The 22888-nt window shown below is 38.5% G+C and overlaps 1 protein-coding gene across 1 annotated transcript; it reads left to right on the top strand.

The window, feature by feature from the left end:
- The first annotated feature begins 307 nt into the window (after positions 1–307).
- On the top strand, positions 308–22888 carry LOC124640075 (lysM and putative peptidoglycan-binding domain-containing protein 2). Its single transcript, XM_047177690.1, has 4 exons — positions 308–522; positions 621–907; positions 12727–12951; positions 19352–22888. Exons 1-3 carry the CDS (start codon positions 352–354, stop codon positions 12932–12934), a joined length of 666 nt encoding a protein of 221 aa, XP_047033646.1. The 5' UTR covers positions 308–351; the 3' UTR covers positions 12935–12951; positions 19352–22888.

The raw sequence follows: 22888 nt of genomic DNA on the forward strand, positions 1-22888 counted from the left end.
GTACTGATCAGCGCCATCTATCGTACCTAGCGTTTATATTGAGGGAACAGCGCCATCTTTATCTAGTAGCAAAACTTTACTTGATAGTGTTGTACATTTCAGAAAGATGGCACTTAAATGTGCCGATTATATGCACTTAATTTTAAAGTGAAAAATAATCAAGTTCAAAGTTACGTAATAAAGTAGAAAAATGTGAAGTTTTGTACAGCATAAAAATTAATATTACGGAACGCGAAGGTAATTTCCAAAGAACATTGCACTACTTCTTTTGACTATCAAAACGAAAGGTCATCGCACCTGTTTTGCAACTAACTTCAGTCTATCCGACGCTGTCATTTACACACGTCAAAAATGGAGGAGGAACGTCTTTTCGATGAAAGAGTTTCTATTAGAGATTCGGCTCGCCCTCTTAAAAAATATGGAAGTACTTGTAATCACATGAAAAGGAACGAAGAATACATCAAGCATGTGATGGCGAAAGGCGATACTTTGCAAGGGCTTGCACTCAAATATGGTGTTACCGTAAGTGTATTAACATCGCAATAAAAGTGTTATTATCTCATTCAAGTCCTGGGATTTTCAATGGACAGAGTGATAAATGCTTCGTTTGCTTGTCGTAGATGGAGAAAATTAGGCGGGCGAATCGTCTATTCGCTACGGACAGTTTGTTTTTGCGGGAGTATTTATTGATTCCCGTCACCAAAGATTCTCCTTTCTATGAGAACGGTGAGCGGGTGACGGAGCTGCCCCCGCCGAATCACCGGGCGTCCATTGCTGGCATGCCCACCGGGGACTTCTCCCCTGGCAGCCCGGACGAGAAGAAGAGCTTTGACGAGTTCCTCAACAGACTGGACTCCTCCCTCGCGGATATCAAGAAACATGTAGAAAAGACTAAGGAAACTAGCGAGTGAGTACTAGACATTTTTTTATCATCATCATGTTACTTATTCCAATTTTATTTGAGGTTGATGCAGTGTCTCCTTCCATACTCAAATAAAAGTTGTGTTGTTAGGAAAGCATTAGTAAGCATTATCTGTCTGGTATATTTTTTCAATTTCATATTTCTGAGCACTTTAATGAAAGACATAAGCATATTTCACAGTTATAGCTAATTGGCAGAAAACAATAAAATTATTGCAACATTTTCCAAAGTTACAATTAAACACATTTTATGATAATGTAGTAAACAAATTGTGGAATGTTTCTGCTCCCACAATTAAGTAGGTATATTTGTCTAACATTGATAAGGTATTTCATGTATGTAAGTCACACAGAGCTATCATTACATTCTGCAATTAAAGACATGATATAGAAGCAATTTTTTGTGTTAAATGAAATTGCTTTGTTATATTTAATAAATATTTATTTAGATCTAATATAAACAAAACAAATCGCAAACATTTCATAAGGACATACATCTGGAGCATTGCGGTATACGGTTGTGAAACTTGAATGCTAACTAAGCAGGATATAAGCAGACTGGAGGCTTTTGATATGTGGTGCTGGAGGAGGATAGAGAGAATTAGCTGGACAGAAAGAGTTACTAACGAGGAAGTACTAAACAGAGTAGGAACTAAGAGGCAACTATTGCAAAATATAGAGAATAGGAGAGGAAAAATGATAGGACACCTTATACGTCACGACGATTTTATCAAAAACATGGTGGAAGGGAAGGTCGACGGAAAGAGAGGAAGGGGTCGTCCAAGATATAGCTACATCAAGCAAATTAAAGAAAAGGTGAAGGTTGTGACGTATAAGGAAGTTCAGGAGTTGGCACTAGATAGGTGTAAATGGAAGGAGCTGCACCGACAAGAGCTGGGCTCTTAAATTAATGATGATGATGATATCATACTAGCCGTTCTGTGTTAACCTGTATCCTGTGGGACGACTGCCCATACCGGGATGAAAAATAGCCTTTGTTATTCGCAGATAGTGTAGCTTTCTAATGGTGAAAGAATTTTTAAAATTGACCCAAAATTATCTGAGTTTATAAACTACAAACATTTTTTTCCTCTGTATTATATTAGTGAAGATAATGATAAGAATATAATTATCATAGAATATCAATTATAACTGAACTACATTGAATGCACATGATTACAGGAACATAAAAAAATATTCACACTGCATATCTATAAATAGGATTGTTTATGTTCATTTTCTTTATTCAATGCTTATTTTGTTTATTGTGTCTGGCACATAGCAAAACAATGAAATTGAACAAGTAATTATATTCACACTTGCATACCCTTATTGTAAATTGGCAATAAAAGCTTATATTCAGCCAAATAGCTTGTAACAAAAAACCCCTGCACAAACTGTTCTAGTAATTCTATTAATTAATAAAAATATCAAATTGTAAAAAAAGGCTCTTCTTGCAGGCCACTTCATTATTTTTTAAACAATATATCATGTATGAATTCATGGCATACGGTGTTATAGTGGTTTCATAATGCATCTGTATTATGATGGCAAGTTCTTAATTAAAAGATTATGTTATGATTAGTAAATTATTGTATAGTCATTATAAAATTCATTAGTCTTTTGTCTTTGATCATTGACATTTTTAATGTTGTTTTGTCCTTACCACAATGCTAATTGTTATAGTGCTTATAGTTCGGCCATTCAAAGAATGCGTTCCTGACACGTCGCGATTGAACTGACGACGTAACTTTGCAATGGCGTTGCAGTTACGATAAAAATATTTTTGCTGGTTGTTTACCGTTTTAACAATTGAGGAGCATTAAAACAACATTATTATATCAATAATCAATGAATGTTATAATTTTGTGCCAAACTGAGTGTCAAATAACTTGGTAAACAATATTTTTCTAAATCTATACTGCGCTATTACAAGGTTATGTCAGCGGTTTATATTTTGTAGTGCTGTGCTAAAAATAACAGGCAAGTATCGTAATCTGTTCTTATACAGTTATAATATAAAATAATACGTTTTGATTTTCTTTTTAAGAATTGGAAAATAATGGACTATAAGACTTAATTATAACGTTTATGAAATATAAAAATAAAACTATGACCAAACCGCATTTTTATACTTATACTTACTACTACTTATATAGATTAAAAATGGTAACCCCAAATGGCGTTATGGGCCGCCATTTTGTGACGCTAAAACAGTCGTCCGTTGTCGTTTCGTGCGCATAGACCACGTTTTTCAAGTGTTTTCGATCTGTTTTTATTTGATTACCCGGCTTTTGTTAGACCGAGATATCAGGATTGATTCTGTTATTGATAATAATATAATTATACATGTAGGCGAAGATGATGATGAAGACACCACCTCCTCAAGCAAATCGGAGTCTGATTAATATTCTGTTCGCACATTCAATTCAATGTACTTGTAACAAAGAATAAATAAAACAATTTTATTATATGAATATTACCTTTTTTTGGTTTCCACTTAAATAACTAAAATATAAAACAAATGATTCCGCCAATTTAAAACGAAAATAATCTTAAAATAATGCGGCGGTTCATTTTGAAGGAACGGTAACGAACTCAGTGTTATGTTGTGCCCATCACTAGTCGTGACTAACTGATAGGTGTCAGGAACGCATTCTCTGAACGGCCGAAGTATAGTGTTATTGATTCATGAAATAAAAGGCTGCTAATGTAGTTAAGGTAATTAATATTTTTTTTCATTATTTCCGAAATTTGTTAATCTCTACACATTTGGATCAGTGTTACATGTTGCTCATTTCTGTATCATTTATATCTCCTTTTTTTTAAAGTGCTCTTTTGGGCATTCTCTCTAACTAACATATTAGTAAATAGAAAATCAATAGAGGAAGTGGTTTTCATCTGATTCATACCAGCTGCATTAATTTATGTAACACGAAGGAATGGTTTCATTCAATGCAGTCAGCATAGCACATTCTCTCTATGATTTCTATCTACACTTTTAAAGGTAGGCCATTGCATTGTTCAAAGAAGACCGGTAGAATTCTAATACCATTATCATTCATAAGAATGCGTAATATAACACATTTAAGCCATAGACAAGTATAAAACTGGTGTCCCTATAAAAACTGTTGATTAGTTTTTTCTCCGCGACCATACCAAGGTCGCGGTTAAGCGCCCGCGCTCAACACTTTCTATGCGCGAGCGCAGTCACATGACAGCTGCTTCCTTTATTGTTTACGTATGCTATATAACGGACGATGATTTCGTGTTTATAAGTCACGGTATGCGAAAAGCATAATTTTTAGGTAAACAACGTTTTGTGACTGCAGAAAATGGGTATTATGATAGGTATAATATTTTTCCTTTGTCGTGCTTATAAGGAATTTCTTAGCATTGCTTGACCGTGTTATAATTAAAATCGCACAATGGCAACCCGCTCGGAGGCACGCATTTAATACTTCTTTTATAAAATATGTATGGAATGTCTATGTATAATGGCTAGATATAATCTAAGCATCGATGGTGTAACATTAGGACGCTGAGATCCGTGAATTAAAATAAATAATTTAATCTATTTTTAACCCTTAATTTATCAGTTGCAAATTCAGGTTTTTTTTAAATTAAATTATTCTACTAAATTAAATGACACACCTGTCTTATGTTACCATCTGGTTAACCGCTGAGATGACTGGTTATTGAAATTGAGTCACACAAAAATATTCTGAATATATAATGATATAAAATAGTTTAACATGTTTAGTTATGTCAGAGCGTTTTGTAACTGACTGTACCATGAGTAATATTCATTGTGGGCTATTAGTTACCCGGTCCTATACCAAGCTAGTGCAATAATGAGTGGCTGAAGACTTACCTGCACACTACGCAATTACATATTATAATCAAAACAGCATTAATGCAACTTCATTGCATTTTTTAATCAAAAGTGAATTAGTATGGATGAATATTATTTTTAGATATAACGGAATCTTGTCTGCGCATAATTATTAACAGTTTCTATTATAATAACAGGTTATAGTCTGTAGACTATTAATTTAATAAAACGTCGTGCGATAACATGATGCACATATGCATGCGACCTTATTGTGCATTTCTGATGCAGTTACACGGCCAAATGCATCAGCTTCATGCTAACTGCATTCTGCATTCTTTACTAACACCTTTCGTTTTGAATTCCGAATAAGTTTTGTATTTTAAAGTTATATAAAAGCCGTTGAGAAACCTATCGAGCTTAAGTTGACCTTGCCCTTTGCTACTTGATGTGTTTATCAAGTTTCCAAGATTTTGTAACTAGAAGGTCAGTTTATAATAGACACTGTTTAGTTATGAACATTCTGTCAACAAATTCATATTTTGAAGTAATAACTTGAACTTTTTGGAGAGTCAGTAATGCAGAAAAGTTGTTGGCACTGAGATATTTATCATCATCACAATCTGAAAATACACGTCTTAATAACATTAGTTGCAACTCGTTAAAATTCTCAGAACATTTGTTTACGGTACCGTTTCAAATCATGCATCTTTTAAGCCGTCACCCTTGATCACTTCGACCATTTGCCAACAAATTAGGTGCATTAATGCACTGCTAACTATAGGGCTCTTAAACTATAAATGACACGAGTATTTGATGTTAAGCTGGTCACACACGATTGGTTTTCTATCGTCAAATCGGCACGACTCTGAAGATAAGAATGATCGTGTATGGCCTGCATTACCCTGCAAACTTTAGGCTGCCAAAAAGTTATCTGCTTTGTTACAATAAACCATTTCCGATGATTTTCGCCTGTTCTAACGGAGATGGATGATTTGCTTTCCAGAATTTGAGGTGACGTGTGTTTGTATGTGCGTAAATGGGATCTAAGCATGACATGGAGTAAACTAATCGATGATATGACGCGATCTTCGTTTCATGTGGTGTTTGTTTATCAACGCATTCAATGGCTATTTATTTCTTTGCTGTTTGTGGAGAGCTGACTGAAGAAAGGATCCTTTCAAATACCAAATCCTTTCAATTGATGATTTAGGGCAAGAACATGACGAATCTCCGCTTTGTTTTTTAGCTTAGCTTCAATCCCAGTATCACTTTAAAAAAAATCTTGTATATCTGTGTTAGTGACCTAACAAACTTTCGCTTAATGTCATTGATTTCGATTTCATCTAACAGGTTATTGAAATTTTATATTATAGTTTTGAAACATTCATACGCGCACAAGCTTACAAGATATTGCACGAAACAATTTATGAAACGTACCTATGTGTCGTATGACTATGACCCGTTAGAATTTATTAGTTTGATACATAGTGGCCGTTGATATCTCGTGATATGGTTTCCGAAGTCAATGGCCTCGGCACACAGCTGTCGGGTCGTTATCTGTCACATTACGCTGGCTACTCTTGGGATGTCTCAGACACGCCTTGTCGCTAGTTGAATTACGTCTTCGAAAAACATTGTCTGCAGACGACTTAGCTAGTATGTTAGAGCATTCAGTGAATATAAAATAATTTCAGCAAAATGAATGGACTGCTTAGATGATAATACCTTTAGGGTTATGTGATGTGTACCTAAGCTATAGATTCCTTTTACTCCAGTGGCAAGAGCACTCAGTCTGTCCCCCCAATTCCGTGTTTTAATTAAATATTTCGCCACCTATCTCAAACGTCCAACAGTTTCCTTCGCCAGTTTTCAGAAGCCAAACGTTTTCCTGTCCCACATTCCAGTTAATATCCTCTTATTAGTTCAGCGGGCGGCTGATGTTATTACTCTTCGCATTTACGCTGAGGATGTTGTGACGTCCCTCAGATAAACTTTTGATTAATTGTCCTATAATTTACGATTTGTAGTTTCAATAGAGCTGTGTTGATATAAAATTGCGTGTTAACGCTCTCAGAACGGTAGGAGGATCCACATGTTTTATATGACTGCGTTTTTAAATAGATACAGTATTTATAGGCGGTATCATAAATATTGAGTTAGACGTATTCGAAGTTGATCGCGGTTTTCATTTCAAATGCGAGATAATGTGTCGTGTGAAATCAATTTTACCAAAAACAAATTATGGAAAATACAAATGGAGTATGTAATGGAACACAGGGGCAAAAAGACCCTAACAGAGGAGTAAACAACGCAACTTAAACTAGGCAAACGGCTATAGATCGATAGCCACGCTAACGTAATTCGTTTGCCCCTACACGATCAATTTGACTGACATTCACAGGTACTTTGAATGTCGGCAATATTTGCGCGACGGGACTTGTAAATAAGTTGCGTATACCTATCATATTGGCCATTGCGGTTTATACTGTGTAACATATATACCTGGGTACACAATAATAAACACTAAGAAAGAGTGAAAATAGCGAGGGAAAATGTTGATTACTCGTTGGAATAATTTCTAAATAATGAGCTCAAAAATTTTATACGCGAGAAATTACATGTACAGTGTACCTTATGTCAATTTGGTCTTAAAAGCCTGAAACATCGCACAGCTTATGATAACGGCGGGCAGAGGTTGGTGAGCAAATATTTTCAAAACACACGTTGTTGACCGATACCCGTTAAACTGCCGACCGACATTAACAATTTATATTTGCTATTGCTTTTGCAAAACTATCTTTTGTAGTTTCTTTTGCTTGGTAAACTGCAGGAACGACTGGTCAATCTTCATAAATCATGTGGGGGCTCGGCCGTATAATATTGACTCTGGATCCGAATGCAACTTGTATAGTAGTATAAATGACTGCATCCGTAGCTTGCTCGAGCTCCTCGGACTGAGAAATATATTTTATTCAAAGTTCATAAACTTGATTTCCTTGTTAAACTAAGTAGGTAATCTTAGATGTTTTTCAATGTAAATCTGACAAATTATATCTTGATTTTAAAATCGACCTATTAGTCCCCAGGCCGGCGAACAATTTTTTTTTTGATACATATACATTTAAGACTTTGTGAGTGCCTTCCTTACGATGAGTCCGACAAACTTTTCGAATGCGCAAATTTTGGTGCCGCTGCGTTTTTTAATGCTTGACTCCTGAAATTGTCGATATGACGTCACTATGGCTCTTCGTACATACACGTTTCATCTTTTGAGATTCGTTTAATAAAGTTAACTAGAAAATGGTGGTCAACTTGTCCGATAAAGATCGTGCTGCGTTTGGAGTGTCCACCATCCTGAAAATGTCGGTATGACGTCACTACGACTCTTCGTACATACCTGTTTCATTTTTTGAGATTTGTTTAATAAAGTTAACTAGAAAATTGTGGTAAGCTTGTCCGACAAAGATCATGCTGCATAATGGAGTGTCCACCGTCCGGAAAATATAGATATATTTTAAGATTTGGTATAAAGTACTGACAATTGGTGTGAAGTATGTTAATAGTAAATGTTGCATTTAGAAAGTCGTTTCGAATGATATATTTATCATTACTACAGGAGGGATTTATTAACTTGAAAACACCTATCGATAAAATAATCTTATATAAGCTCTAGCTTCTGAAATACTAACAATTCGCCGAAGTTTTTTTAATATGAAATGTTGCATTTAAAAACGTCTTTTGAATGATGTATAACTCATTACTAGAGATGGGATTTATTTAATTGAAAACATCTATCAATAATTATAATTTTAAATAAGCTCTAGCTTCTAAACTACTAACAATTTGTCGGAAGTATGTTAACACGAAATGTTTCATTTGGAAAGGTTTTTCAAATAATATATAATTTGTTACTAAAGAAGTAATGGATTAGCTTGACAGAACCTACCGATAATATATTCTTAGAAAAGCTCTAGCTTTTAAAGTACTAACAATTTGTCGGAGTTATGCTAATACAACCTTGCGCTTAAAACGATCTTTTGATTGAAATATGGCTCATAACTTCAAGTGAGATGTTATTCCTTAACACAATGTAAAGTATCAATAATATACCTTAGGTCAGTTATGTCTTCCAAAATACTAAGAATCGGTAAGTGGTATGTTAAGACGGAATATAGCGCTTAAAAAGATCTTTCGATTGACATATGGTTCATACCTAGAGGTGGGACATTATTCCCTAACATAGAAAACCTATCGATAATACGCCTTATTTGGGCTATATCTTCTAAAATACTAAGAATTGATAAGTGGTATGCTGAGACAAAATGTTGCACTTAAAAAGACCTTTTGATTGATATATAGTCCATTAATAGATGTGGGATATTATTCCTTAACATAATATAAACTATCAACAATACGTCTTAGTCAGGCTACTTTTTCTAAAATAGTAAATAAAATTGGTAAGTAGTATGCCAATTTAATATACTTAAATAATGCACGTGAATATTTAAGTCAGAAATTGACAAAAAGAATAAACTTCTTCCAATTGTAATATTTTTTTCTCATTTTCTTGTCGAACTGACTATTTGACTCACTACATTTGTCGGACAAGTCGATATTTGCAATAAGAATAGTATTATCTATCATTGTTGTATTTGTCCGACATGTATGTATGGGGAGACACAGTGACGTCATATCGACATGTTTCGGATGGTGGACACTCCAAACGCAGCATGATCTTTATCGGACAAGTTGACCACAATTTTCTAGTTAACTTTATTAAACAAACCTCAAAAAATGAAACGTGTATGTACGAAGAGTCGTAGTGACGTCTTACCGACATTTTCAGGATAGTGGACACTCCAAACGCAGCACGATCTTTATCGGACAAGTTGACCACCATTCTCTAGTTAACTTTATTAAACGAATCTCAAAAAATGAAACGTGTATGTACGAAGAGCCATAGTGACGTCATATCGACAATTTCAGGAGTCAAGCATTAAAAAACGCAGCGGCACCAAAATTTGCGCATTCGAAAAGTTTGTCGGACTCATCGTAAGGAAGGCACTCACAAAGTCTTAAATGTATATGTATCAAAAAAAAATTTGTTCGCCGGCCTGGGGACTATATCAGATATCGTATTAAAATCTTCGTCCTGTATTTATTTGGATTTAAAATAAAATGCCCAGCTCTGCAGTAACTTCATGAAAGATAAACATTCACTTTCCAATTTTCAGCTCTTGAGGGTGTTCCACTCGGGAAAGTACTTTTCTTTTACTAAATCTTTTACTAGGGGTTGGAACATTGCCCGATAAGTTGCGAGAGACCTGGCTTCGTAACATTGTTACCTAATGCGGCTTTCAGCGAAAACGTGGGTGTACGGAAATACACTTCTTGGTCTTGTAGCTTGTAGCCCTTCAGACATTACGTCACCTCTAAGGCCAAGTTACTGTTTGACAAGTGAATGTGTGTGTGCCTTGCTCTAGACGGGTGATTACCAAGTTTATGGCTTTGGGATTAGATTCTTAGAAGAGTTTTATGGTTACGATAAACAGTGAATTAAAAAGATTAATGTGGGGAAGTTCTGTCACGAGACCTGTTGAGACTGGATAGTTTTATCATTGCAGCTGTTATTTCAACATCAGCGTCCTGCTATCTTGCAGTGTCATTCTTCCCGCTGATTGATTGGACTTCAAAACATTTCATTATGCACTCCAGCGTCGGTATTGTGCTGCAAAGATTTCTTTGTTGCAACGAATTTGACTGTATTCATTTTCATAGATTGCATCTGAAGATCAAATTCTGTTAAGAAATACATAGTATTGCATAGTCAACAGCGAATTTATATCTTAATATCTTGATAACATCTCTGTTAGATCTTAAAAGTTGATTAAAATCACTCGTGCAAACGATATTATGCAGATTCTTAGCTTCGCCTTCCCGCGTCGCACGTTGTGGGTGGAAATGTCAGATATGACGACAAAGATAAAGTCATGAATGAGATAGGTATTTAGGTTCCTTTGATTAGGTTTGTAGTTAAAAGGCTGATTAGTGAAAGTAATCAGGTAAAGGGGACATTCAAGGATTTAGCGCAGAAGTGAAATGAGGTAGGAATAGTGAAGCGTGACGATGTCTTATGGGTATTTCAAGAAGTTGTTTTATGAAATATACCTAACTTTTATTTATTGTTTTTGCTAATCTTGTTTACATGAACTGTTTGTTTCCCATTAAACCCCCGAAAAGGTGAAAAAGTGTGTTACACACACCATTGTAAAGTACTCTGTGAAAACAAAACCCTATACCGTAGCAACTGTATTTCAACCTGTACCGCTCGATACTCGACATTATTGCATCGCTATCAATAGGTACACAAATAACAAAAACTAATAACTAAACCAACGAGTGTGCCCTTCAAATTCGCACCACCAAATGCCCCATCGTAAATCTAACCTTGCGTGTTGGTAATAAAGTTTGCTTTGCTTTGGCCTTGCAATCGGAAGTCGTGAGTGTCAATTGTGCAGTCGGGTTTATTCCGCAGAGTGTGGCTAAAAATAAGATTCTTTGTGTGTGGGCTAGTTTACTGCTGGTCTCATGACCGGACCTTCGTGATTATATGGGTATCGCATAACGGGTATGTAAGGCAGGGCTTATGACGTGATATCCCTTTTGAAGTAATTTTATGTTTTGTTTTGACGGTTCAACTTAAACTAAGAATTTTTCCTTTGGAATTAAAAACCTTGTGGTTTCACTTTAATGGGAAAAATATCAAAGTAATTTTAAGGAAAATATTGTTTATTAAACCCAATTAATCCTTCGACCTATCCATTATTGAAAGTTTAGTAGGTAATTTACACAAGGAAAAAAGAAAGGACGATCGATTTATTCGACGGCGTAAATTAAAAAATCATACAAATTGTTAGCTGCAAGAAGGCCAGATGAACGGTAGTATATTACCACATACCACGGTGACACTAACCTATCCCAATAAATATAACTACATAATGTCTTTTCTACATTTGCAGTAATATTTATATGGAGTATATAACCCAGGTATTGATTCAGGGTTCTTGGATTCATTGCAGCCTTGCCTGGCCTGCTGCCAGAATCCGCTTGTAACGAATACTTGGTTATTATGACTGCAAGCTACACGTCATTTCCGAATTCCTGTTTTCTTGTGAATTGCAATTTTAATTTTAATCTCCTCTTCTTTTAAATGTATGAGTAATGTTGATGTTGGAGCTAAGTTTAGCAGTAAGTAAATATATTTTCCGTTGCAACAGTTAGGTACAGCTATTTGCCAAAATTATGTGGTTACAGGACATAAAACGTGTTTGCAATGCATCATAGTTAGTACGTGGTAAATCCGATTGCTTCGGCATGGTTGCTGATTTTATGTCTATTTTAGTTATTTATAAACGAATACCAATTTGTCAATGAAAATATGCAACCGGTTGATGTTTCAAACACATCAAATATTTGTAAAGACGGAGTCACATTGTTTTAATGCTCTTTAAATATGTTACACTTGCTATCTGAGTTCTATTTATCACAATTTCTATATAAACAAAGGTCCAAGGTTGTGTTCTGATGATAAAACCAAGAAATAGGTATCTGCGGTACACCAAAAGCGATTATATTTCTGATTTTCAACTTCATTCTTTTTGTACGATGTCAATCTTTGCGAAAACATAGATAGGTATATTTTGCAACAGGCAATCCTATTCCGATCCAACGTGACTTAATGCCAGCTATGTTCGCTAATCTCTAGAACTAAGCGCTTTTGCAACTGTTCCACATGAATGTCCGCGCTAAACGTCCCAGTCGAATAATCGCGTATCGTCTCACTTGCAGGCGTGCGGATTACTGTTAGTTCCTGAACATAGTAGGATATGACTCAATATCTAATACCAGTGCTTTTATTTACATTTACCTTCTCTCAACTCTAAACTCATAGTCACACCTATCACTTCCAGATTCGTAAAAGACCTGGAAGACGGGTTCGTCCGCCACCGGCCGACGGCTCGGCTCCGGCAGTCGGCGTCGATGGGCGCGTCGACTTCGTACAACGAAGTGATACCGCCCCCGCTTCCGCCCCCACCTGTGGGGCTGACCCAGGGCCGGCGTGTGGACACCTCGCTTCGCCGTCTGGAGCGGGCGCATGACGACCTGTTCCAGTTGTAGCGGCCGAGGCAGCGCAGGTATGGATTAAAAAAACTAGAATATTCTATGTTAGTGACAAACTGACTGGCCGTGCATATCAGCTTGAAAGTCAACTTCTAGTCAAAAGTCTGACTGACTTAAGCCGTGGGCCTTATAACTGGGCGTTGGCCTGTTTAAAATCTTTTCCGGAATATTCTTTTAAATCGAGTCGTGCAATTCTTGCAAAATATCAGGCAGCAGTTGTATCCATGTTTAGATTCGGGTTAGTATGTTTAATAGGGTTCCAACGAAAAGTTTGAAGATTTGCTGCAAGCTACTGGGCTAACGTCTGAAATTTGATGCTTCCTTTGAATTTGCAAACACGACCCACCAGAAAATTCTCGTTTCTCTCGAAATAACTGCTGACACATTCAAGAGTAAGAGAAAATGTAATGTTTTCATTGACATGGTTTATTCGCTCCCCATCATTTTAACGTTCCGTATGATGTGTTAACTCTCATGTAGGATGGTCCGTTTTTATTGCTAGAGTTTGACGTCATAGCTACTCACAGATTATATAAGTTCCAGACCAGTAATGCATATTTTTATGGTCTTCATTCGGTCAGGAGATTGTGCCAATCTTATGATATCCAAATAGAATGCCTGGAAGAAAAATAGTTGTTGTTTACTTTATCTAAAAGTAATTTAATGAGCTTGGCTTTTATTTTTGAATGCTAGCCTTGATGGATTGGTATTCTAATTTTAATATCCAAAGCTCTTATTCATTTAGTTCTAATTCAACTAAGGAAAGATCAAGTTCACTAGACATATTGGATTTCAATCAGTAATAGGTAAGTTATAAATTGTGCAATAACAATGTTGTAATGGTAGGTAAGTGATACAAAGGAGAATAATAATTTATAAAATAAAATATATATATTACTTAGTGCTTAATTACTTAGTAGAATAAAATATTACTTAGTAGTTATCTAACTTGGGTAAATTCATCTTCACACGACAGCAACTGGGAATGTTTAGACTTATATTACACATAGATATTCTTTGTATAATTACAGTTAATAATATTTTAACCTTCTGTTGTTTTGCTAAGTATTTGAAGAGTAATGCACCGTACAAGTAATAAGTATTAAACTTTTAGATTGGGAACAGCCGTAACAAGAGTGGCAATACTCTTGGTAGATATGTTTGTAGGAAGAAATATAAATGGGTTTGGTATTTACATCGATATATTTACATAATATTTACAAGATAAATTGAGACAATAAAAATATACATTTTCTTCCTACCAAAGAGAAAAAACCGACTGCCGACTGGTTTGACAAGTCTTCATTTTTACGAACGTAGCTGCCAAACCAGCCGGCCAGTACCAATAAGTGGCGAAAGAGGTAGGTCACCACATCACCCCCCCCCCAGAGACCTTCAAGGGCGATAATAAGCTGGGAAGTGGACGCGACGTCCTGACCGCGTCGTTCTGATGACGCCATCGTCAGCCGAAGGTAAGCCTCGGTTATCCGCGTCAGGTGAGTAGTGATGAGTGTTATTGTCGAGTGGTGACTGTGGTGAGTTATGTGCGATAGTGTTGTGTGGTGAGTGTGCTGTGGTGTCAGGGTCACGCAGTATGAAGGCCGGCTTGATGCGGTCTATCGATACTGTGACCTGTTTACCGTTCACCAGTAGTTTGAACACCTTGTCACCTCGCTCGAGCACCTTGTGAGGTCCAGAGTATGCCGGTTTCAGACCACCACCAGCAGTGCAGTCCCTAAGGAACACGTGCGTGGCTGTAGCCAGCTCCTTGAAGACAAATGTCTTGAAGCGGCTGTTGTGTCTGACTGCTGGTGCTGGCTGCAAACTCCGGACAATACTCCGAAGCCTAGAAAGGTAATCGATCATGTCGACCGTTTCCTCGACCCGCGGGTCGAAGAACTCGCCTGGAAGGCGCAGTGGCTGGCCGAACACTAACTCGGCAGCGGAAGCCTGTACGTCTTCCTTGAAGGCACTGCGCACCCCTAACAGCACAAGTGGAAGAGATTCCACCCAACTGCTGCCTGCGTGGCAGGTGATTGCAGCCTTCAGTTGACGGTGGAATCGCTCCACCAGTCCGTTGCAGGCTGGATGGTAGGCAGTGGTCCTACGATGCTGAAAGCCAGCAATGCCGGATAGGCACTTAAAGAGGGCCGATTCGAACTGCCTACCTCTATCGGTAACGATATCCGATGGGCAGCCGAATCGGGCAATCCATCCACCCAGTAAGGCCTTTGCCACGGTTTCTGCAGTGATGTCTGCCAGGGGTATTGCCTCAGGCCATCGCGTAAAGCGATCGACGGCGGTGAGACAATACCGGAAACCTTGACACAGCGGCAAAGGTCCTATGAGGTCAATGTGGATGAAGGCAAATCTCGCCTGGGGCAACTTAAAGGTCTGCAGTGGTGCAGAGACGTGCCGTGTGGTTTTAGAGCGCTGGCAAGCCAGACAACTCTGAGCCCAGTTACGACAGTCCTTCCTAACCCCAGGCCACACATAGCGGGCTGCAATCAGCCTGGCAGACGCCTTAGTACCAGGGTGACTCAAGGAGTGCAGGCTGAGAAAAATTGACCTGCGCAGCTCCTTGGGTACAAAAGGTCTAGGCGTGCCGCTGCTGAGGTCGCAGTACAGCTGCTGTTGTGAACCTGGGACGCTAACCAACTGCAGACGCAGTGAGTTGTCCCCGGCGAGCAGCTGCTGCAGCTCCTGGTCATCTTCTTGTGCTGCAGCGATCCTCTCGACGGGCACAGGTTGAGTAATCTCCTCAACCCGCGAAAGGGTATCCGCCACGACATTATCCTTCCCGGAGATGTGCCTGATGTCAGTAGTGAACTGAGCAATCAGGTCCAGGTGACGGAACTGTCGTGGGGAACAGTTTTCTTTACGAGAGGTGAAGGCGAATGTGAGAGGTTTGTGGTCCGTGTAGATCACGAAGTCACGAGCCTCCAGCATATGCCTGAAGTACTTCACGCTCTCGTAAATAGCGAGCAGTTCACGGTCGTAAGGAGAGTACTTAACCTGCGCGTCGCTCAGCTTCCTGGAAAAGAATGCCAGAGGCTCCCATGCTCCTCCGGTACGCTGCTGTAGAACTGCACCTATAGCCTTGTCAGACGCATCCGTGACCAGCGCCATCTTGGCGGTGCAGTCAGGATGCGCCAACAGTGCTGCTCGACACAGACTGTCCTTGCAGCCCTGGAACGCCTCACGTTGGTCCGCTGTGAAATTGACAGGGTGCGAACCCTTCACGGAGTCGGAGAGCAGGCTGTTGAGAGGTGCTTGACAGGCTGCGGCATTCGGGATGAACCTGCGGTAGAAATTTAGCATCCCGAGGAATCTGCGCAGCTCCCTGACCGTTTTTGGCTCAGGAAAATTCTGGACAGCCTCAACTTTGGCAGGCAACGGTCTCGTCCCTTTGGAAGAGATGTGATACCCTAAAAAATTAACCTCCGACGCACCAAAGACGCACTTAGCACTGTTGATGACCATACCATACTCTCGCAGTCTGGTGAACAGCTGACGCAGGTGCAGCTCGTGCGTCTTTTGGTCTTTCGAGAACACCAAAAAATCGTCAAGATATGCGTATGTAAAGTCCAAACCCCTGAGCATCTCATCCACGAAGCGCTGAAACGTCTGTGCGGCATTTCGAAGCCCGAACGTCATGAACGGAAATTCGAAAAGCCCGAACGGAGTCGTGATCGCAGTCTTCGGGATGTCATCCGGATGCACTGGAATCTGGTTATAAGCCTTAACTAGGTCAATCTGCGAGAAGATGGTACAGCCAGACAAGCTGTGCGCGAAGTCCTGGATGTGCCGGATAGGGTATTGATCCGGGACAGTGCGTGCGTTCAGCATCCTGTAGTCGCCACAAGGGCGCCATCTATTGCCCTTTTTAGGAACGAGGTGAAGAGGCGACGACCACGGTGACTCGGATAAACGGCAGATACCGGACCGCAACATGTCATCAAACTCAGCCTTCGCAATTTTTAATTTGTCCGGTGCTAATCTGCGTGGGGATGAAGATACCGGTGGCCCTGGCGTAGTACGAATGTGGTGTACTGTATTGTGTTTGGATGTGTCGTGTATGCCGCGAGGTCGAGTGATGTCGGGATATTCCCGCAGTATGTGTGTAAACGCGGAATCACCGAGACTCACCCTCACCGAAGACACATCATCAGAGCGGCGGACAGGCGACGCCGGGGTGGAGAGCGTAGTATGGTTGTCGATGAGGCGTTGGTTCCTGCAATCGACAACCAAATTATAATAAGACAAAAAATCCACACCTATTATCGCCCTTGTAACGTCTGCAACAATAAATCGCCAGGCGAAGTCGCGGCGCAACCCTAGGTTTAATGTTAAGCTCACAAAACCGTAAGTGTTTATCACAGTGCCGTTTGCTGCACGCAGTTCATACTCTGTTTTTCCTAATCGTCGCGGAATCGCCGACCGGGGGTATACACAGAGGTCGCTGCCGGTGTCAACCAAAAACTGTATCTTCAACCTTTGGTCGGTGACGAAGAGGCGACCAGCGCTCGGACAATCATCGGCCGCCATCACAGATTGCCCCGCGCATTTCCCGACGTTGTGTAGTCGCACGGTTTAATACACTTCTTAGCGTTATCACCGAACCGCTGGTGGTACCAGCACTGCGATCTTCTGGAGCTGGACCGGTGACGTGAGCGACTACGGGAACGGCTTCTGTTGCGGGATAACCTCTCGAGCTTGAGCGCCATCTTCTGCATCTGCCGGTTTAGCGCGGCGATCTCGGCGTGCAGACCGCTGGTGGACGACGACGGTGCAGTGGCGACGGCAGCTGTTGATGCCACCTGCGCGGGACCGGTGATGACGTGGATACGGTCCGCTAACTCGGCCAGCTCGGCCAAGTCCAGCTTGGATTGCGACGCCACTATGGTCTGCGTACCTGCTGGCAGACGGCTCGTCCACATCGTCCGCAGAAACTCCTCGGGAACACCTGGACCGGCGAGGTTGAGGAGGTGCCGGTAAAACTGCGACGGCTTCCGGTCGCCGAGCTCCTCGTGCATGAGAAGCTGCTTCACCTTCTCCTCGCGTGAAGCTGACTGCCTCTTGATGAGCTCGGCCTTGAGCTTTTCATACTTATCGCTGGCGGGCGGGTTGGCGATTATGTCTTCGACGACGTCGGCGTATTTCGGGTCGAGGTGACCCGTGACGTAGAAGTATTTCGTCTCGTCGGTTTTGATGTTCGCCAGCGCGAATTGCGCGTCCATCTGCGCGAACCAAAGCGCCGGCTTCTCAGGGTAAAACGGTGGAACTCGCACGCCCACGCGGCATGCCTCCGCAGCGTCGATGCCGACTTTGCTAGTCTCAGCACCGTCAACGTCGGCTTTGCTGATCGACATTGTTGTCGTGCTCAGACGGGGTCACCAAATGTAGGAAGAAATATAAATGGGTTTGGTATTTACATCGATATATTTACATAATATTTACAAGATAAATTGAGACAATAAAAATATACATTTTCTTCCTACCAAAGAGAAAAAACCGACTGCCGACTGGTTTGACAAGTCTTCATTTTTACGAACGTAGCTGCCAAACCAGCCGGCCAGTACCAATAAGTGGCGAAAGAGGTAGGTCACCACATGTTCATTGAAATCCCAGAGATAATGTAGATAGATGTAGAACAAATACTTGTCCGAATTTATGCAACCAATTCGAAAGCTTACAACTGAAAAGTTTCATAAACTTAAAAAACACGTGTTATGAATTATGAATGAATGCACATGCCATATATCCATTAAATCAGTTTTATTGTTATAAAAGTATAACGTTTACACGTAGTCGTGCCACGGTCACTTATCTCTGGTTTTATAACCGCAATGACAGTTTATATCTGTGTCTGATAACAGTGTAAATGAACTGTGACCCTAACGCCTAATTGCTGATGTTAAAATTACTACGCATAAAACAAGTAAAATAAAATTAATGCCACATGTATTAATCGTCAATGAAAAATCGCTTGACAGTTTGATTTTTTTTGCGTTTTCTTGCATAGGTACAAGCTTTGTTTGATACTTAGTTTCTTATAAATAACCTAATTGATATACCTAGTTATTTCTTATCGATTGTAATTATCTCAACGTACAGGATAAAATAAATTATGACTAAGCGATCATAATTTTAATTTCAATTAATTTTGATTGTCAAATTATGAAGATAATGCGCAGAAAAATATGATTCAGTTTTTCCTGTACTTTACAAAATTTAAGGACACCAATGTGGTTACACCGCGTTTAATTACGTCAAAGAAGCGTCTTGGAAAAGTCCATATTTTATGAAATACAGCAAAGCAACTTTGTATGAATACAAACGCAGGAATCCTCCTATTTACCCACTGTTATCTATTTACACAAATATAGTTATCATTTTATTTGCTGTTTCCAGGTATGCGCGGTTACAATGAACGCGACGCGCCTGCGCTGTGCTGACGTCACAGCGGTCGTCGTCGGTCACGCATCGGTCGCGTCGCGCGATCGTGTCGCTGATCAGTCGAACACTCAAGTACAGTCGGTGAGTCAGTCGTGAGGGCACTAAGTGATACTAGATTACTATATTAAACTATATTCTTTATGAAACTATGAGAAATCTGTAGGAAGTAGCCAGGGTTTGGCTGTTTCTGGTTCGTTATAAATATGTGAATATTTGGTCGATAAATAGTTTATTGGTTGAAAGCAATCCTGGCTATATTCCTATAGTATTCATCTATCATTTTATATTAATTGCAGAACAAAAACGATAACACTACTGAATAATTTGCAATTTATTTGTGTTTGTTCCACCAATATATTTGTAAATGAAAATGGTAATAATACATTGTATTGATGAACTGTTTGTGACCTAAATAAATAAGATTTATCTAGAAATCGCCGGTGATAAGATAATGCTTTGTTTTGATTTGTTTCTGTAATGTAGGCCGTTGTGGCGACCAAATTAATGTGATTCAAGAATAATATTCGGCATGTTAACATAGAATAAGTATATACATAATATCGAACACATGCTAATTTATAATGTGGGAAACTAAACTCTAAAATTAGAGGAGACACTTATCTTCATTATTAATATTTTTTCCTTCTGAATTTTTTATTTCGTTTGAAATATAGATCTTGAATTTGTAAGTTTGTCATTTAAACTTCGCAACACAAAATTCATATCCCTTGCATTATAGAAATTGCTTAAAAAGTTGAGTTATTATTTAAATTGTCTAAACGAGGTTTGAAGAGATTATAGAAATCCCCCGAGTATATCTCCAAATATTATTCAATCAACTGCGTCAGTTTGACATGGCAATATATATACGGCGGCTTACTGATTTCACAGATAGTAAATGTAATTTATTTTCAAACGTAATGTATAAAACATATTAACGTATATGCGTCACAGTAATAAAAATGACTGCATTATGTTTGTCTTGTTATCTGGCTTTTCTCCTCAACTGATTGTTTTCATATCGTGTATCAAAGATATCATTTGATGCACTGCGTCTTTCAATCTTTTCATAATAAATGTAACTGAAGTGAGGGATATTAAGCTGTATCCAGACTTAACGAGGCTTGTACCACGAACGATCTCTCAACCCGAGCAATTGTGGGTTAAATTTTTCACCACAAGCCGAGGCGTTCGTCGTGCACCGTTCGTGGTACATGCCTCGCAATGTATGGATCCACCTTTATCGAATGGATCGCACTGTTATATAGTAAATAATATTTTGTGTAAGAAATCTCAGCCTCACGCGACTCATCGTCTAAACGTGATATAAATTATGATACATAATAATGTAATGTTATTTTAATAATATATCGATAGTATATTCGAAATGCAGAAGTTTGGAAATGTTTAACCAAATTATATGTGCGTAATACAAGTGTATTGAAGGATAACTTTTATTACCATGATTCCGACTAATGCTATTTTTTTAATTCAATGCTGATTTATTCCGTCTTATAATATTTTGTCACCATTTATAATTTTACAAGATGGATATAATATTTTGGTAATAAAAATATTATTTATGTTAATTTATTCTCAAAGTCGTCTGGTCAAACATTTGCAAATTCCGTGTGAAACGTCCCTATATCCGTTTTAATTATTGTATAAATTATGAATAAATAACTCGTGAGGCACTAAATAATTATGTACGTGTTGTTGAGCTTAAAGTTTATATAATATCAAATAATAACATAAATAACCGTAAGTAGTTATAATTAAGTTATACTTTTGATAGTTTAAGATCTAAATCGTTCATGTTTTAAAGCTTATCTCGATGTGGAAAAGCTCATGATGTATGTGAAAAATCCGAGTAATAAATAGCGAAAATTCAATAATATTTATAGATAGCATAATATACTAAATAAAAAGTCCTGTTGAAATAAATTAAAGCCAATAAAAATGCTATACGTACACGAATATCTTATACATTTTATACATATTTGATGTCTATATCTGTTAGTCGTGACTACGTGTTAATATAGTAGCCATCGTTTTATATCTCCCTTGCCATTGACAACCACTAAACTATGTAAATATGTATATCTAGTACATACTTCCAGTCCTATACCTCATCTATCAAGAAATATAATATGTATTTTAAACGGTTTAGACATAATACATTGTCCTATGAATAAATCTTTGGCTGTATTCTATACTAATATTATAAAGCTGAAGAGTTTGTTTGTTTGAACGCGCTAATCTCAGGAACTACTGGTCCGATTTGAACAATCCTTTCGGTGTTAGATAGCCCATTTATCGAGGAAGGCTAAAGACTACTTTTTATCCGGGTTCGTGCAGAGGTTCCCACGGGATGCGGGTGAAGCCGCTGGCAGAAGCTAGTTATTTCATATATGCTACAAAATTAAGTAAACCGCTTCATATAGTAAAAAAACCCATAAATATCATGTAAATTCATGTTTTGGACTGTTATCAAACAGAATGTATTACTGAATGCCAAATAGAATTGTTCAATAGTAGTTATTGTTACAGGCAGCTTATCCTTGATGCCAGATTAGTGGTTATTAACGGCTGTTTCCAATATTCTATCTGAAATATGACATTACCTGTATTGTTAATGTCACAATTGTATCTAATTATGTAGTAAGCAAATCAAAACTTTGATGGAATATTTAGATCGGCTTTCAAAATTCCAATTCAAAATTCACTTATACGGTAATTTAGTTTTTAAATAGCAGCTAGATCACAATTTGGCATCAAGGATTTGAAGTCTAATAAAAACTCATCGTGTAGACTTCTACCAAATAACGAATAACATAAATTAATTGTTAATGATCGCAAGTAAAGTTTACGATATCAGTGCCTTGTGATAGCTCGTATTACTTCCAGTAGACTAGCGGTAGCAGCTATGTAATGTTAAAGTTTTCAATATCGAAACGACTTTTCTGCATAAGATCGCTTTCCCACCAGCGGATTTTTCGCTCGGTTTTTCTCGGTGGAGCGTATATACCGGCGACAACTGCCTGTACAAACGGTGACACTTGAAACCTCATGACAGGTACCTATTTGTTGTGCGTATAAAATCTAGCTTTTGCGTCCGATAAAATCCGCTGGTGTAAAAGCGCTGTAAGATATCATTATTTAAGATGATGAGAGTCATAAGTAGTTGATCTGTTTATATTCAACGTTAAAATTCGCCTCCGTTTCGACTGTAAATTGTCTCAAGTTGGGTACTACATAAAATTGCTCATTGCTGCATATAGGTATTTTATTAATTTTACTAAAAATGTGTAACCGGGATACAATAACGGCAGCTAATATAATATTTGTTTCCGATGCATAATTGGACAGCAATTTCTGGTTCATTCTCTTTCATTACAAAACTGGTGCTAATATAATTTGGTCATAAGGATATAACTCAGTTAAGTATACCTACATTACTACATTTTAAACAATATATCATTTATTTTCTGA

This window comes from Helicoverpa zea, chromosome 20, assembly GCF_022581195.2.
Source record: "Helicoverpa zea isolate HzStark_Cry1AcR chromosome 20, ilHelZeax1.1, whole genome shotgun sequence".
Taxonomy (NCBI): domain Eukaryota; kingdom Metazoa; phylum Arthropoda; class Insecta; order Lepidoptera; family Noctuidae; genus Helicoverpa; species Helicoverpa zea.